Source organism: Puma concolor, chromosome C1, assembly GCF_028749965.1.
Source record: "Puma concolor isolate L17-30 chromosome C1, mPumCon1.1.hap2, whole genome shotgun sequence".
NCBI classification, from domain to species: Eukaryota; Metazoa; Chordata; class Mammalia; order Carnivora; family Felidae; genus Puma; species Puma concolor.
Window position 1 is genome coordinate 106,482,946 of NC_141674.1, and position 18,832 is coordinate 106,501,777.

General features: G+C 43.8%; 1 protein-coding gene across 2 annotated transcripts; it reads left to right on the top strand.

The window, feature by feature from the left end:
* Positions 1-1,660: 1,660 nt before the first annotated feature.
* On the top strand, positions 1,661-11,154 carry PSMD4 (proteasome 26S subunit ubiquitin receptor, non-ATPase 4). 2 transcript variants are annotated; one of them, XM_025934938.2, is made up of 10 exons: positions 1,661-1,763; positions 6,939-7,079; positions 8,042-8,156; positions 8,562-8,648; positions 8,878-8,946; positions 9,117-9,332; positions 9,726-9,834; positions 10,003-10,134; positions 10,220-10,287; positions 10,865-11,154. In XM_025934938.2, exons 1-10 carry the CDS (start codon positions 1,738-1,740, stop codon positions 11,033-11,035), a joined length of 1,134 nt encoding a protein of 377 aa, XP_025790723.1. In that variant the 5' UTR covers positions 1,661-1,737; the 3' UTR covers positions 11,036-11,154. The 2 variants fall into 2 exon arrangements, with proteins under 2 accessions (XP_025790723.1, XP_086574317.1); XM_086718191.1 differs by lacking the exon at positions 1,661-1,763 and adding an exon at positions 3,924-3,964.
* Positions 11,155-18,832: the final 7,678 nt, after the last annotated feature.

Genomic DNA, 18,832 nt, shown 5'->3' on the forward strand with positions numbered 1-18,832 from the left:
TCAAGAACTGAGATCATGACCTGAGGCAAAGTCAGACGCTTAACTGATTGAGCCACCCAGGCGCCCCAATTTTTACTTTTTATCACTAGTTTTGTGTGTCTCTATTTACAATGTGTAGCTAGTTTTTAAATGTATTTCTTGTCTTGTTTGCAAAATATTTCGGTTATGTTTGAACTTGTAATTATTTTTCTGTGCTTATTTCCCCATTCCTGTCTATGGTTATGTTGACAGTTTTTTTCTCTAGTAATAGGGAGATTTTACTCCTATACAAGCTCTGATGCCTACCAATAACTTTTGAGCATATCTATTAAACCAACATTTAGGTAATATCCACAACACTCCACTCTCCCATCTCTAAATATGGTGTTCTGTAGCCATGCCTGGTCCCTTGCTACGCTTTCCCTCCAATGGAGAGGCCTGGAATTTCCAGTTTTACATGTGTGTGTAGGGAAAGGTAATCCAAAGCATTTTTGAATATTATTCTTTTTTTCCTTTTTTAAATTTTCTTTCTTATTTTTTAAAATTTACATCCAAATTAGTTAGCATATAGTGCAACAACGATTTCAGGAGTAGATTCCTTAGTGCCCCTTACCCATTTAGCCCATGCCCCCTCCCACAACCCCTCCAGTAACCCTCTGTTTGTTCTCCATATTTAAGAGTCTCTTATGTTTTGTCCCCATCTCTGTTTTTATATTATTTTTTGTTTCCCTTCCCTTATTTCATCTGTTTTGTCTCTTAAGGTCCTCATATGAGTGAAATCATATGATATTTGTCTTTCTCTGGCTGACTAATTTCACTTAGCATAATACCTTCCAGTTCCATCCACGTAGTTGCAAATGGCAAGATTTCATTCCTTTTGATTGCCAAGTAATACTCCATTGTGTATATATACCACATCTTTATCCATTCATCTATCGATGGACATTTGGGCTCTTTCCATACTTTGGCTATTGTTGATAGTGCTGCTATAAACATGGGGGTGCATGTGTCCCTTCGAAACAGCACACCTGTATCCTGTGGATAAATGCCTAGTAGTGCAATTGCTGGGTTGTAGGGTAGTTCTATTTTTAGTTTTTTGAGGAACCTCCATACTGTTTTCCAGAGTGGCTGCACCAGCTTGCATTCCCATGAATATTGTTCTTGATTAACAAACCAAAATGGTTTACTAGTTTGTCTCCCATTCTTTGGGAGATTAGTTAAAAGGATTGATTTGTCAAACCTTTTCTTGGCTCCTACCATGTGTCAGGCTCTGTACTGGGCTTAGGGACTGCAAAGATTAAGACACTTTTCCTGCCCTTAATTAAATGGGAGGAAGAGATACACATTCAATTCAGGAGGCTAAGGGCTTGGTGGTTGAGTGCACAAAGCGCTATGGGGAACTGACGGAGCTAGAACGTCATTGGCCACTTTCTTAAAAACGATGCTGGCAGACACAGCCGCAGTAATTTCAAAGGATCCTTCCCCGCTTCTCGCAGATCAGCCAGCAGAGAACTCAACCACAGAACCTGCAAGACACGGAAAGCAAAGAAGGGCTCTCTTGCGTGTTACCTACGTCCTACGTCCCTCATGCATTCCATTTTGGCTGCGCCTACAATTCCCAAAATGCAACGCGGAGGCTGGAGGCGAATGCCCCTCGCCGAGCGGGGCCTTATGATTGGTGGTGAGCATTGGACCAATCGGAGAAGTTGTTGTTTGTCAGTCTAGGAGAACCGGTCCGGGAGGGAGGAAGGTGGCAAGATGGTGTTGGAAAGCACTATGGTCTGGTGAGGAGCTGCCTCGGGGCCCCGTGATGGGGCGGGATGGGGTGGGGGACGCATGTCGCGCGGAGGCCGGGTGGGCTGGGCTGGGGGTGGGGGACCAGTCGGCGAGATGCGGCCCAGGGCCAGGAAGGAAGGAGCTCCATCGACTTCCTGAGTCATCCCAGGGCCCGGGAGAGGTGGATGGGCCCGGAGCACCCCCAGTATCCCTCAGCTGTCGGACTGTCATTGACCAGCCGATCCCTGCTGCCTTGCTCTAGTCTAGCGTCATCTTCTCTAGACTATCCCCAACTCTGCTGTCTGTAGCCAGAGTCCTGCTTCTCAGATTCATCGTGTAGTTTGCCCTCCGCTTCTCAAAATAATGGGTATTAGGAAGGGAAATTGTAAATTCTTTCCCAGCCCCGGGTGCTCATCTCTGTCTCCATTACCTTTCCCTGTATCATCTCGAAAGGTATTATTTATAAATTGCTTTCTCTGTGTCAGGCGTGAATTTACGTTGTCTCACTTACACCTCACAACACTCCTAGGTAAATATGTGTCCATTTTACAGATGGAGATACCGAGTCTCAGCAATTTTAAATGACTAGCCTGAGCCAAGATTTAAACCCCAGGCTTTCTGACATTAAAGCCCTTATCTGGTGAGCTAGATCTCTTAATCAGTCTCAGACTTGGGCTGAGTATTTTATTATAAGTTGGAGTAGAAGATGAGGACACAAACTTTTGCGAGGTTTCAACAATTTCTTCGAAGTATGAGAGTAAAATATAATACAAAATAGTACACAAACACAAATCGCCAGTTGTATGGAAGAACCACCTGAGTTTTCTTTTGGTGGGCGGGGAATAGCATTGCCAGATAAAATATAGGATACACAGCTAAATTTGAATAGTTCATATAAACAATAGTTTTTAATATAAAAAATGGCCATAGGAATGTCCGAAATATTGCATGGGACACATTTATACTAAAAAGTTACTTAAAATTTTTTTTTGCTGGGGGGCGCCTGGGTGGCTCAGTCGGTTGAGCGTCTGACTTCGGCTCAAGTCATGATCTCGCGGTCTGTGATTTTGAGCCTGAGCCTCGTGTTGGGCTCTGTGCTGACTGCTCAGAGCCTGGAGGCAGCTTTGGATTCTGCGTCTCCCTCTCTCTCTGCCCCTCCCCCACTCACGCTTTGTCTCTCTCTGTCTCAGAAACAAATAAACATTTTTAAAAATTAAAAATAAAATAGGGGCGCCTGGGTGGCGCAGTCGGTTAAGCGTCCGACTTCAGCCAGGTCACGATCTCGCGGTCCGTGAGTTCCAGCCCCGCATCAGGCTCTGGGCTGATGGCTCAGAGCCTGGAGCCTGTTTATGATTCTGTGTCTCCCTCTCTCTCTGCCCCTCCCCCGTTCATGCTCTGTCTCTCTCTGTCCCAAAAATAAATAAAAAACGTTGAAAATAAATTTAAAAAAAAATTAAAAATAAAATAAAAATTAAAAAAAATTTTAACATTTTTTAGAGATGGGGTGGGGGAGGGGAAGAGAGAGAGGGAGACACAGAATCCCAAGCATGTCCCAGGCTCTGAGCTGTCAACACAGAGCCCAAAGTGGGGCTCGAACTGATGGACCGACCGTGAGATCATGACCCGAGCCAAAGTCGGAAGCTTAACCGAGCCACCAAGGTGCCCCGGAAGTTATTTGTTAATTATGTATAGTTCAAATTTAACTGGGAGTGGAGTCCTATTTATTTATTTGCTAAATCTGGCAACTTCTGGGAGAGAGCATGTTAGAGTAGAAAAAGGACAGGATTTGGAATACGAAATCCTGTGGTTTTGGTACTTAACAGCTCTATGTTCTTGAGAATGTAGTAAATCTCTCACTGGGGAGAGTAGTGACCTCCACTTGCCTTATAGCACAGGTGGGTAAAATGTTTGTGACGGTGCTCTGTAAACTGTACAGCGCTGTACATCTGTTGGGTTCATTGTACTTGAGGAGTCCTCAAGAGGGAATTTAAGAGGGGCCTTGAAGGGATTTTGACAAATGTTGAGGAAAGACAGACAGACGGGGAAGGGCAGAAACCAAGCTGCTGAAGTGTAAATGCCCAAGGTGTGGTTAGGAATTAGGAAATGGGCTAGTGTGACTTGATTATAAGGTTGTTGGTGTAAGGTAGTTTCTTTCTTTCTTTTTTCAGAGGTAGATGGATGTCAGGCTCAGGAGGTCGACCTCTGTCTGGTACCTTCCACAGAGGACTTCTGAAAGAGTTCACGCCATGGGGAGGCCAAGCCGTATACAAAACGGCGTTTAAGAATATTGCATGGGGGGGCGCCTGGGTGGCGCAGTCGGTTAAGCGTCCGACTTCAGCCAGGTCACGATCTCGCGGTCCGTGAGTTCGAGCCCCGCGTCAGGCTCTGGGCTGATGGCTCAGAGCCTGGAGCCTGTTTCCGATTCTGTGTCTCCCTCTCTCTCTGCCCCTCCCCCGTTCATGCTCTGTCTCTCTCTGTCCCCAAAATAAATAAAAACGTTGAAAAAAAAAATTAAAAAAAAAAAAAAAAGAATATTGCATGGGATATGCCTGGGTGGCTCAGTCAGTTAAGTGTCCAACTTCGGCTCAGGTCATGATCTTGCGGTCTGTGAGTTTGAGCCCCATGTTGGGCTCTGTGTTAACAGCTCAGAGCCTGGAGCCTGCTTTGGAGTCTGTGTCTCCCTCTCTTTCTGCCCCTCCCCTGTTTGCACTCTGTCTCTCAAAATAATAAGTAAACATTAAAAAAAAAAAAAAAAAAAAAAAAAAGAATATTGGCCTGGCTCATGATCTTGCAGTTTGTGGGTTTAAGCCCCGCAATCGGGCTCTTTTCTGACAGCCCAGAGCCTGGAGCCTGCTTTAGATTCTGTGTCTCCCTCTGTCTCTGCCCCTCCCCTGTGCGTGCTCACACTCTCTCTCTCTCAAAAGTAAATAAACATTAAAAAAATATTGGCCTGGCTTGATGTATAGGAGGAAAGATTAGGTCCAGAGAGACATATTGGTGGCCAATTGTAGCAGTCCAGTCATAGAATAATGATGAGAGCCACTCCTCTTTTTCTGTAGAGCCTCATAGTCTGCTGTGCATGAAAATTCTTTGGAGGAATTTATTAAAAATTGCAAGTATTTGACTCCGCTCTCCATGTGCTGAGTCAGACTCCCAGCCAGGGAAGTCCAGGGATCTGTATTCTTTTTTAAATGAAGACTTTATGGAATAAGTGGATAATATCATAAGTCCTTATTTAAAAAAATTTTTTTAATGTTTTTATTTTGGAGAGAGAGCATGTGCGGGGGAGGGGCAGAGAGAGAGGGAGACACAGAATCAGAAGCAGGCTCCAGGCTCTGAGCTGTCAGCACAGAGCCTGACGTGGGGCTCGAACTCAGAAGCGGAGAGATCATGACCTGAGCTGAAGTTGGATGCTCAACCAACTGAGCCACCCAGGTGCCCCTAAGCCCTTATTTTGAGTTGGGTTTTTGTTGGGAAAAATTACATACCTTTGAGCAAAAGTAGTCAAGAAATAGATACATTATTCGATTCATATAGAGGTCAAAACTAGAAAAACTAAACAGTATGCATACACTTTTCTAGGGATGCATACGTAGGTGTTCAGGCATCTGTGTTTCCCCCACCCCCAAGGCATCTGTGTTTTTAATCCCACCATACTACCATCACCCTCCCTGTGTTCTGATGCCTGTCAAAGTGGGAGCCCTGCTGCCGCATTCTCCACTGTCTGTTCTCCCTACTGCTCAAGTCCCCTTGCTTGCATGAGGCCTTTCTTCCAGCCCTTAGCCATCTGCTCTTGCCCTGTTGCCCAGAGTCCTTATACTTAGTAGCTGTCCAGTTGGATGGTCCTCAATGCCTCCATTGTTTTTTATATTTGGACTCACTACTGTATTTGAAGCTAGAGAGACTGTTACTTCCCTGCTGGGAGAATAATCAGAAACAGTGTATCAGGGAAAAAAGAATATAATGCATGGTCAGTCGAGTCAGCCCTTGATCTCCTTTACATAGATGGAGTTTCCACTATGAAAACTAGTCTGTGTTTCATGCTTATTGTTAGGCCCTGTGCTAAGTACTTTCTATGAATTTCATCATCGTAGCAATCCTGTACAGGTAAAAATTCATTTTACAGATGAAGTAACTAGACCTTAGAGAAATTAAGTAACTTCCTCAGGATCATAGTATTAATAAGTAACAGATTGGGGATTTGAACCTGAACCTGAACACTGTTCTTTACTCCCATTTGTGTTTCTTAGGGTAGTTTCTTAATTACCTCTCTTCATCATGTTTGGTTTATATTTATTGCCAGAGGATACTAAAGAAAAAGATTGCCGCCCGGACCATATTTTGTTAGCCAGGGGAAATGAAGTGTCTCATCTAGGAGGCCACTCCTTCCTCCCTTCAGCACAGATGGAATCATTGACAGAGTTCTAGAGGATCTCGAGTCATCAGGAATTGATCCTGCTCAGGGCTTGTGTAACGGCTTCATTTACTTGCCTTCTTATGGTCTCTGGGAAGCTGGAGCTTATATTTCATATTATCTGGGTCCCTTAGATTGGGAAAAACTGCAAGGATAAAAGAAGTGAGACTCCAAATCCATGAAATCTCATTTTTGCAGTTTAGTCCAGCTGTCAAAGCTGTTGAACATTTAACCAAATGATTGCGTTGTGTTTTCCTGCACTCAGTGCTGCCAATCATGTATTATTTTATAAATATTTTCTACTTTTGGAATGCTCACATTTTAAAGGCAAATTTAGAATATACATCCATGACAGTGTTTAATAACACTTACATGACTCTTATGAGAAGGTGGTTGTGGTACATGAGTGGATCTCAATGTTTGGTGCTTATCAGAGTCACTTGTGGAGTGAAGATTTAAATTTTGTTTCCCCCTTCTCTCATTTTGAGTCTCTAAGTCTGGTGTAATGCTTGGAAGTCTGTGTGTGTGTGTGTGTGTGTGTGTGTGTATATATATATGTGTGTGTATATATATATGTATATATATATGTGTGTATATATATATATATATATATATATATATATATACATACACACACACACATATAAATGCACTGCTGTACATTACAGTGTCCCTCAAAGGAAAAGTGTTGCAGGGAGGTAGGGGTCCCTAGAACTAGAGAGATCCTACAATATGTCTTCTTTCCCTTCCTTCTCTCCTAATCTGACAGCGTGGACAACAGTGAATATATGCGGAATGGGGACTTCTTACCCACCCGGCTGCAGGCCCAGCAGGACGCTGTCAACATAGTGTGTCACTCCAAGACCCGCAGCAACCCTGAGAACAACGTGGGCCTCATCACACTGGCCAAGTACATGGGGCAGAGGAGGAGGGGCTTGGTAGGTGGGTGGGTGGCTTCCCACATGTGACCCACTGTGGTATCCAGGTTGCCACCCTTTCGTAGGTTCTGTGAAGTTATGTTTGCCTATCCACCTTCTAGACTAGTTTCTTCACTATTTGGTGGAAATATAGATCGTAACTTGAGTTTAATATTAATCTGAATTTAATACAATTATGAAACTAGATCTTTTGGGGTGAGAGTTCACAATATATTTTAAATTCAATGAAAAGTGATTTGGGATAAGGGTCCCCAGGGCATTTATCACATGTCCTCTTACCCTAGAAGTGGTCTAAGGACTGATAACCCTCGGATGAGTAGCCTCCCATCCCAGTATGCGTGTTGTCAGCTGGCCAGTGGGTCTAGAGATGGAGCAGGTGGGAGACATAGTCAATAGCATCGAGCTATGGTAGAGTGATTGTCATGTTACCCCCAGAAGGCAGCATAACAGGAATTCAAGGGAAATTGGGAGGAAGAGGGCAAGTTTGCAAAATCAACTACTTATTTCCTGCGCTCATATCTACTGAATACTATTTCCAGTTTTATGGCGATACGATTGACGTATAACATGGCATAAGTTTAAGGTATACAACATAATGATTTGATATATGTATATATTGTGAAAATGATCACCACGCTAAGTTTAGTTAACACCCATATCTCACAAATTTTTCTTTGCTTGTGATGAGAACTTTTAAGGTCTACTCTCTAAACACTGGGCGTTCGATTAAGAAAAGTAGAGATTACAGTTATTATAAAGGTCTTTAAAGAGAAGACAAGTCAGGTGCACCTGGCTGGCTCAGTCGGTAGAGCATGTGACTCTTGATCCACATTGGGCGTACAACTTACTTAAAAGAAGAAAAGAAGAGTCAAATACAGTTTTTGAGGCACTTGTCCTGACCTGAAGTCACAGAAACCGTTTCCCTACATCCCAGTGACTGTGAAGTGCTGACCACACTCACCCCTGACACCGGCCGCATCCTTTCCAAGCTTCACACTGTCCAACCCAAGGGCAAGATCACCTTCTGCACTGGCATCCGTGTGGCCCACGTGAGTCCTACTGGATCCCTTTGATTGTTTCTCCGTGTTCTGAAGTTCTGCCCCCAACGTTATTCATTTCTCCCCTGGAGTCTTGAGCCAGAACCAGAGCAGGGGAATAGAAAGGACTCAGAAATGAGTAGAAAAGATATGGTGGGAAGAATTCCAGGACCAGTGATGACAGTGAGGGAAAAGACCCCTGGAATTAAGACTCACCCCTCTTCCTTGTCCACACAGAGGCACAGCAAGGAGGAAGGCTGAAGGAGGGATTAGACCCTTCTGTGTCTAATGTGTGTGAGCAGGATGGTGGACTTGAGGAATGTAGAAACCATAAGAACCATAAAAAATGCAGAGTGACAGGGAGTGAGCTAGGTGATGCCTCTGGCTGACTGTGAGAACTTCCTCTCTCTTTACAAGCTGGCTCTGAAGCACCGACAGGGCAAGAATCACAAGATGCGCATCATTGCCTTTGTGGGAAGTCCCGTGGAGGACAATGAGAAGGATGTGAGTCCAGGTGACAGCTGGGACATTTGGGAATGGGGTCTCTCAGGCCTTAAGGGAGCCTGGCAGAGTCATTGGGTTCATCACTTCGGGGAAAGGTGGATCTACAGAATTCAGTGTTTCTGTTGGGGGGCCTTGGGGAGGTTAACCAGTTTCCGTATGCTTTTGTGAGGTGTGTCATTTCCCCTCATGGTATGGAACAGATTTCCTCATTTCTCTTCCCTCTTCCTAGCTGGTGAAGCTGGCTAAACGTCTCAAGAAGGAAAAAGTGAATGTTGACATTATCAACTTTGGGGAAGAGGTGAGTAAGGCCAGGTTGGGGGGCATGGACTTGATTTGGCTGTAAACAGAACAGTCCTTCCCCAGAGGAGTGCCTGCACTGTGAGAGAGTAGCTACAAACAAAAGCTGAAGTGGCAGAAGACGGGGAGTAGGGCGGGAAGGAGAGCCTGCTGTGTCCTTCCCTCCCTCAGGAAGTGAACACAGAAAAGCTGACAGCGTTTGTAAACACACTGAATGGCAAAGATGGTACCGGTTCTCATCTGGTGACAGTGCCCCCCGGGCCCAGCTTGGCCGATGCCCTCATCAGTTCTCCGATTCTGGCTGGTGAAGGTGGTGCCATGCTGGGACTTGGTGCCAGTGACTTTGAATTTGGAGTGGATCCCAGTGCTGATCCTGAGCTGGCCCTGGTGAGCAAACATTGACCTCACGTAGAGCCCAGGGGTCCTTCTTTGTCCTCCTTACTCACACACCCACACGCCACATAGCTAGCTTCTCTAGGGCTAGGCAGTCCCGAGCACCCTTGCTCATTTTCCCATACTCCCTTCGGGTCCCTCTTCCCCTTAAATCTGTGTGATCTCCGGGGGCACCAGTGTCAGTGCTCTTGTTCACTTGTAATTAAAGCCCAGGCTTCTTCCAAGTCCTCCCTTTTCCCCTATATCATCTCTTACCTCCCAGCTTCTTCACCATGTACATAAACCAGAAGCTGCCCCTTTGTGTTCCTTTCCCACCCCTCAGGGGACTCGCCCAGTGCCCGCGAGGAGGGCGGGCAGAATGACTGACCTTGCCCTGCCCTTTGCCAGGCCCTCCGTGTCTCTATGGAAGAGCAGCGGCAGCGGCAGGAGGAGGAGGCCCGGCGGGCAGCTGCAGCCTCTGCTGCTGAGGCCGGGATTGCTACAGCCGGGGCCGAAGGTGAGGGATAGGGCTGAAGGGTGCCCAGTGGCCCGGGATGGAGGTGCAGGAGAAGGAGTGGGGAGGCCCAGCAGCCCCGGGAGTATATGGGCTGGGGGAACGCTTTGGGGGTGGGTCTGTGTGGACCCTGGCACCGGTTCTACTCTACCACTCTCTTTCTTTTTCCAGACTCGGATGATGCCCTGCTGAAGATGACCATCAGCCAGCAGGAGTTTGGCCGCACCGGGCTCCCCGACCTGAGCAGTATGACCGAGGAAGAGCAGATTGCCTACGCCATGCAGATGTCCCTACAGGGTGCAGGTGAGTCAGGGCCCCGGGGCTCAGTGCTCAGGCGGAGAGGTTGGGTCCGGAAATGGAGCTCAACACACTGACCTCTTTTCTTCAGAGTTTGGCCAGGCAGAATCAGCCGACATTGATGCCAGTTCAGCCATGGACACATCTGAGCCTGCCAAGGTGAGGGCCAGCAGTGACTCCCCATCCCCATCATGCTTAAAGTCCCCTGGTGTTCATGTCCTCAAACCCTCCAGGCCTGAAACCACTCTTCGGGTTTCACAGCTGAGCTTTTTGAGGAGCACAGGGAAAGAAACAGAAGTATATACGTTTCTTGTTGGTAAACTTTGCTAAGGCAATAGGACGCTCACAGTCAAGGTTGAGTAAGTGTCCTCATGTTCTGTAATTGTCCTTCCTTTTTGGTGGGAGCAGTCTGGACGGGTGTGTAGGATATTGTCTTCCCACCAGGGTGAAAGGCGGAAAAAAAGAATGGGTATCTGAGAGCAAGAAATCTGAACATGATGGCATGTAATTTTATGCTGTATGCTCAGGAAGCTGAGTTCCAGTTTCTCTGGCCAGTACTGAATGTGTGAGTTTGTACCGCATATAGGCACTGGATATTTTCCTCAATTGTCCTTCCTACTCTTGGCCAGAGGTGTCCCCGCGCCCAGTCAGGTGGAGAGAGAGGCTCAGGCAGCCGTGTGCTCCCCAGATGGCCCAGCCCCTGCCCCTGCCCCAAGCCCACCCTGCCCTTTTTCAGGAGGAGGAGGATTATGATGTGATGCAGGACCCCGAGTTCCTTCAGAGTGTCCTGGAGAACCTGCCAGGAGTGGATCCCAACAATGAAGCTATTCGAAATGCCATGGGGTCCCTCGCCTCCCAGGCCAACAAGGATGGCAAGAAAGACAAGAAGGAGGAGGACAAGAAATGAGACTGGGGGCAAGGGTGGCTGAGCCTCCTCAGGGGCCGCACAGGGTGGGACGGGGTGTAGGCTTAGATATGTTACCTGTAACCACTGCCGCCTCAATAAAGCTTGGCAACTTTTGTTTCCTTTTGCCTCCAGTAGTAGTAGCTGTAAGTGTGAGAGAGGGGAGGAGTGCCTGGTAGGAAGGGGAGTGTCCCCTACTGAGTCCTCAGTACCTGGTCTCTAATTAATTAATTAATTAAAAATAAAACAGTATTGGCCTTTGGAGACTCGAGTCTGGAGCAGGGCCGGCCTGGAAATGTGTGTTTACACACTTCGGAAAGTGCCCAAAGAGGGCCACGAACGCGCTGTGAGAATGGGAGAAAGGGCCAAACCCTCACAGTCTCTGGGAAGGCTCCTGGAGGTAACACCTGAGTCCTCCATGTTCATCAGGGCGAAATGTCCATCAGCCAACAGGGAAGAGATGGGGATGTTTCCAGTCAGCAGGAACCATATGTGCTGATGACACAGAGGCACTTGGGAAGGACTGAGTAGCTCAGAGACTGGCTGGGTGAGTGGAGGAGATGGGAAAGTGGTCAGCAGTGAAAACACTGAAGACCAGGGATCCTTGAGACCTGACTTTGACAAGGTGAGGCCTGTGAAGCCACAAGATAAACCTGTTCATCTTCTTGGTGCACCACATTTAGAGGACGGTTTTCTCATAGGGTATGGAATAGAATGCAAAATTCACATAATCCCAAAGCAGCTTACTAAATGGAAGGATATTTGCAAATATATATCTGATAAGGGGTTACTATTCAAAATATATAAAGAACTACAGTTCGGGGCACCCGGGTGGTTCAGTCTGCTAAGCTCCTGACTTTGGCATAGGTCATGATCTTGTGGTTCGTGAGTTCAAGCCCACATCGGCTCTGTGCTGACAGTGTGGAATCTACTTGGAATTCTTTGTCTCTCTCTCTCTCTCTCTCTCTGACCTCCCCCCCACTTGCATTCTCTCTCTCTCCCAAACTTTTAAAAAATTAAAGTAAATAAAAAGAACTTCTACAGCTCAACATCGAAAAAAAACAAAAAACCAACAATCCGACTAAACGATGGGAAGACGACGTGAATAGACCTTTTTCCAAAGGAGATGTATAAATGGCCGATACCTGAAAAGATGCTCAACCTCACCAATCGTCAGGGAAATGCAAATCAAAACCACAATGAGATCTCAATTTACAAGTCAGAATGGCTTGTATCAAGAAGATAAGAATAGTGTTGACAAGGATGTGAAGAAAAGGGAACCCTCGTACACTCTGGTGGGAGTGGAAATTGGTGAAAACAGTTTGGAGGTTCCTCAAAAAATCAGAAATACCATATAATACACCAATTCAACTTCTGGGTATTTATCCAAAGAACACAGAAATACTTGAAAAGACACATGCACCTCTCTGTTTATTGCAATATTATTTATAATAGCCAAGATACAGAAGCAACGCAATCAGTGGATGAATGGATAAGGATGTGAGATATGTATGTGAGATACACACACACACACACACACACACACACACTGGAATATCAGCCATAAAAAAGGGCGTGCCATTTACAACAGGGACAGACCTAGAAGGTATAATGCTAAGTAAGACAGAGCAAGACAAATATGATTTCGCTTAGATGTGGATCTAAAAAAAAGGAACAAACGGGCACCTGGGTGGCTCAGTCGGTTAAGTGTCTGACTTTGGCTCAGGTCATGATCTTACAGTCCTTGAGTTCAAGCCCCGCATCAGGCTCTGTGCTGCCAGCTCAGGGCCTGGAGCCTGCTTCAGATTCTGTGTCTCCCTCTCTCTCTGCCCCTCCCCTGCTCATGCTCTGTCTCTCTCTGTTCTCAAAAATAAATAAAAACCTTAAATTTTTTTTAAAAGGAACAAACACCAAAAAAAGCAGAAATAGACCTGTAAATACAGAAAACACTGGTGGTTTGCCAGAGGGGTGGAGGTTGCAGGAAGGGCAGAGCAGGTGAAGGGAACTGGGAGGTGCAGGCTAACAGTTACGGAATGATTAAGTCGCAGCATACAGAAGAAAGGGACAGCAAACGGAATATAGTCAATGGTGTTGTATTAGTGTTGTATGGTGACAGCAGCTACGCTTGTGAGTACAGCATATAGACCTGGCAAATCACCATGTTGTACACCTGAAACTAATGTAACTGTCAGCTCTACTTCAGTTTCTAAATCACGTAATCCTCTTGTTTATTATATTTAAAGAGGTAATTGATATTTGACCTATAAAATAACCTACATATAAATCATGAATCATAACAACAAAATGAACATATCTGCATTCAACTTAAGAGCTAGAATATTACTAATGCCACATTCCTCTGGTGTATCTTCTTGAACCCACCTCTACAGCCTCCCCAGAGATAACTATTATCCAGAATTTTACATTTTATCATTTTTCCTTTTCATAGTTTTTTTCAGTATTGCTTGTTTCTGAGTTTTATAAAAAAAAAAGTTTTGGGGCCCTTGGGTGGCTCAGTTAGTTGGGCAGCTGACTTCAGCTCAGGTCATGATCTTCTAGTTTGTGAGTTCCAGCTCTGCGTTGGGCTGTGTGCTGACAGCCCAGAGCCTGGAGCCTGCTTCGGATTCTGTGTCTCCCTGTCACTCTGACCCTCCCCCACTCACTGTCTCTGTCTCTGTCTCTGTCTCTCTCTCTCAAAAATAAATATTAAAAAAATTTTTTAAATAGTTTTATACTGTGACACTTCTGGAACTTTCTTTTCTTTTTCTTTCTTTTGTTTTTAAGAGGGAAAGAGAGCATGAGTAGGAGAGGGATAGAAAGAGAGAGAGAATCTTAAGCAGGCTCCAAGCCAAGCGAGGATCCTGACATGGGGCTCAGTCTCACGACCCCGAGATCATGACCTGAGCCAAAATCAAGAGTCACACACTTGACCAACTGAGCCGCTCACACACCCAGAGACTTCTGGAACTTTTTAAACAAATGTTTCATTTCTGGGGTTCTTCAAAGTTTTGCATGTAGTCGTTCTTTTTTTCTGGTTGTATAGTACTACTTGCTGTGAATATACCACAATCTACCCATTTTCCTGTTGGTGGACATTTGCACCGCACCGTTATTTTTCAATTGGCAATGGGGTTACAGTGGAATGTTTTGTACATCCCTGCTGATGCACATGTCCAAGAGTTTCTTTAGGCTGCTTTATAGAATAATGCTGAGTTGTTTTTCACTGTGGCTGTGTGGATTTGCACTTCCTCCTGTGGTGTAAGAATTCCTGTTGACCAACATCCTTTCCAGCCCTTGGTATCGTTAACACTTCTTAATTTCTGCCAATCCAATCAGGATAAATGATAATTGACCGTGGTCTTGATTTGCATTTCCCTGATTACTAATGAGGTTGATCTTTTTACATTTTTTTAAACGTTTGTTCATTTTTGAGAGACAGAGAGAGACACAGTGTGAGTGGGAGAGGGGCAGAGAGAGGGAGGCACAGAATCCGAAGTAAGCTCCAGGCTCTGAGCTGTCGGCACAGAGCCCGATGTGGGGCTCGAACCCACAAACCATGAGATCATGACCTGAGCTGAAGTCAGATGCTCAACTGACTGAGCCACTCAGGTGCTCCTTTTTACATTTTTTAACAATAGGTCTTTGTATTTCACATTTTTGTGAAATGTCTCTTCATGACTTTTGTCCATATTTCTATTGGATTGTCTTTTTATTGATGTTTTGTAAGAGTTCTTTAACTTTTTGATACTAAATTATTGATTAAATATATACCAATTAAATACATATATATATCAAATACGTTTGAGATACATATATATGATATATATATGAGGTATATATATATATTAAACATATATATATGTTTGAGATATATATATGATATATATATTGATATATATATATGTGATATATATATATATATATATATATATATATATATAATATGTTTGATTTGGGACTCTCACTTTATTTATTTTTCAATATATGAAGTTTATTGTCAAATTGGTTTCCATACAACACCCAGTGCTCATCCCAAAAGGTGCCCTCCTCAATACCCATCACCCACCGTCCCCTCCCTCCTACCCCCCAAGGGACTCTCACTTTAAAGTGTTTTTGAGTGAGCAAAATTCTTAATGTCAAATTTCTCAATCTTTTCTTTCAAGGTTACTGTTTTTTGTGTCCAGCAAACACTTCCAGGGGTCAGAAAGATATTGTTTTCTTTCTTAAAGGTTTATATGGTTTTGTCTTTCATGTAGAAATTCTGTATTCCATCTAGAATTGATTGTTACATACATTGGGATAGGGGAACAGTTTTAATTTTTTAATATGGACAATTATTTTTTACAGCATTATTTATTGAGAAATTCCACCTTTCTCCAGTGATCTGCACTATTACTTCTGCCTGGGCCAACATTCCATGAGTTTTGTTTCCAATATCCTGAAGTCAGACCTTAAACCCTGAATGTAAACAAGGCTCCACAAAGAGAAGCTAGAAAACCTACCTGTGTTCCCATTATATTCATGCTGGATGAGTTCCATTTCTGAATAATGAGTTTGTAGATACTTGTCTCTAAGTTTTAGGGGAGACTGGCATTTTTTAAATCAAATATAACTTGAAAGAAATGGCCCATCATCAAATCTTGGGAATCTTATTGGTTTTGGTTATAAAGGTATTGGTTACTTTCCTGGGCCTGTGTGTGGTTCCCCAAGCAAAATCCTGTTCTGAGAGAGCCCGTCCATCAAGTAATGACAGGAAGAACTGTGTGCCAGTCTTCTGGCCCTCTGTAGGTCAACTGGGTGACTTCAGTGTTCATGAGGATGACTCAGTCGACACCATGGCCTCTTCCAATTCGTCACCACACATTCATTCTGTGATCATCATCACAGTTCAATCTTCCACACTCACAGCTAACCCTAGATCATGTCCACCTTAAGTAATGCTCCCTGTTGAAGTCAAATATTCACTGGGCCCATAGGCCCCTATTTTTTTTAGCTGTCCTACTTTGATAATCTCTGTACACTTTTTTTTTTTAACGTTTTTATTTATTTTTGAGACAGAGAGAGACAGAGCATGAACGGGGGAGGGTCAGAGAGAGAGGGCGACACAGAATTGGAAGCAGGCTCCAGGCTCTGAGCCATCAGCCCAGAGCCCGATGCGGGGCTCGAACTCACAGACCGCGAGATCGTGACCTGAGCTGAAGTCGGACGCTTAACCGACTGAGCCACCCAGGCGCCCCTCTGTACACTTTTCAATAGTACTGTGAAGAAATGGGTATACTCCTTGGGCAGTTCTGCTGTAGGAATTTAAGTCATCAGAGAAGTACCAAAGATTTATGCATAAAGGTATTGAAAAATTGGAAACAACCTGATATCCAACAATTATGTTACATTAGTATGGACCAAAGTTATCAATAAACTTATTTTGGAAGACCATTTGATGACATTGGATATATGACTATAATATTAGTAAATGCTTGCATAACATAATGTGCCAGAGACTATTTTTAAATGTTTTACGTGTTTTAAATTATTTAGTTTTCATGACAATCCTATGAGGTAGGTGTAGCATTATTAATCCTGTTTGATAAATGAGGAAATTGAAACCCTGTGAAGCCAGGTAACTTCCTCTGCAAACGATGATTCTCACAGTGGGATCCACAAACCCCTGGGCATCCCCAAGACACTTTCAAGGGGGTTGTGAGGTTAAAACTATTTTCATAATGACACGAAGGTGTCATTTGACTCTCCGCTGTGCTGGGATTTACATCAATGCAAAGGCAGTGAGGGGAAACTGCTGGTGCCTTAGTACAAATCCAAGACACCAGCACCAAATTATACCGCTAGTCATGGTATTCTTCACCCCCACATCCTCATGGCTTAAAAAAACAGACAAGGGGCACCTGAGTGGCTCAGTCGGTTGAGCATCTGACTTCGGCTCAGGGCATGATCTCACGCTTTGTGGGTTCGAGCCCCACATCGGGCTGTGTGCTGACAGCTCAGAGCCTGGAGCCTGCTTTGGATTCTGTGTCTCCCTCTCTCTCTGCTCCTCCCTTGCTCACACTCTCTCTCCCTCTCTCAAAAATAAATAAACATTAAAAAAAATAATTTAAAAAACAGACAAAAATACTGTTCTTGATGAAGCAGTAAAACATATTAATTTTATTACATCTCAACCCTTGAGTGCACATCTTTCATATTTTCTTTTTTTTTAAAGTTCATTTATTTTGAGAGAGAGAGAGAGGGAGAGAGAAAATACCCCAAGCAGGCTCTGCACTGTCAGTGTGGAGCCCAATGCGGGGCTCGAACCTGCTAACCGTGAGATGATGACCTGAGCCAAAATCGAGAGTCGGATGCTTAACTGACTGAGCAACCCAGGAGCCCCAATATTTTATTTTTAAGTAATCTCTACACCCAACGTGGGGCTCGAACTTACAACTCCAAGATCAAGAGCCGCATGCTCTTCCAAGTGCCACAAGTTTCTCAGAAGTTTTGAGACGGATAATATTTTTAAAGTTTATATTCAAGTTAGTTAACACACAGTATAGTCTTGGCTTCAGGAGTACAACCCAGTGATTCATCTCTTAAATATGATACCCTGTGCTCATCCCTAAAAGTGCCCTCCTTAACGCCTGTCACCCACTTAACCCCCCACCAACCCCGCAGCCACATCCAACAACCCTCTGTTCTCTGTATTTAAGAGTCTTGTTTGCCTCCTCTCTGTTTTGATTTTTCCTTCCCTTCCTCTATGTTCATCTGTTGAATTTCTCAAATTCCACATGAGTGAAATTGTATCATATATGCCTTTCACTGACTGACAAATTTCGCTTAGCATAATGCCCTCCAGTTCCATCCACATCATTGCAAATGGCAAGATTTCATTCTTTTTCATCACTGAGTAGAATTCCATTGCATACATAAACCACATCTTCTTAATCCATTCATCAGTGGATGGACATTTGGGCTCTTTCCATAATTTGGCTATTGTCGATAGTGCTGTAAACATTGGGGTGCATGTGCCCTTTTGAATCAGCATCCTTTGGATAAATGAGATGGATGATGATATTTTTTTTTCCATCTGTATCAGATTGTATATGGTAATGTGCCAGCATTTGGAAGATCTGCATTACACATCGAACCAATAGCCTCCAAATGATCTGTTCCAAATACAAGAAAAGAAATGGATTCAAATGTAACAGGTTACAAAAAGTTCATTGATATGGTTTCAGATTCTATGTTGCAACTAACGTTTAAGAAACTACTATTTGTCAAGTTTTGGTATACTATAAAAAAATACCCACTGCTATCTGAAAAAGCTATTGAAATATGCCTACTTTGAATCACTATATTCTACACGTGCAACTAATACAACACTATATATGAACTAACTGGAATTAAAAACTAAAACAAAAGAGAAAGAAAGGAAGAGAAAAGAAGAAAGAAAGAAAGAAAGAAAGAAAGAAAGAAAGAAAGAAAGAGAAGGAGGGAGGAAAGGAAGGAAGGAAGGAAGGAAGGAAGGAAGGGAAAGATGTTTCCATTTTTTCCAACAACATATTTGTGAGATCAGATTTTCTTTATATCCTTCAACCAAAACAACATATTGCAACAAGTTGAGAACCCAGTTGTCTTCTTCCATTAATGAGACATTAAAGAGATTTGCAAAAATGTAAAATAGCATACCCATCTTGTTAAATGTTTGTTTTGGAAAATACAGTTATTTTTTCATAAAAACTAAGGAATATTAACATATAATGGGTTTGTTGTGATTTTAAATAAATTAATATTTAAAATCTTTCTCAGTTT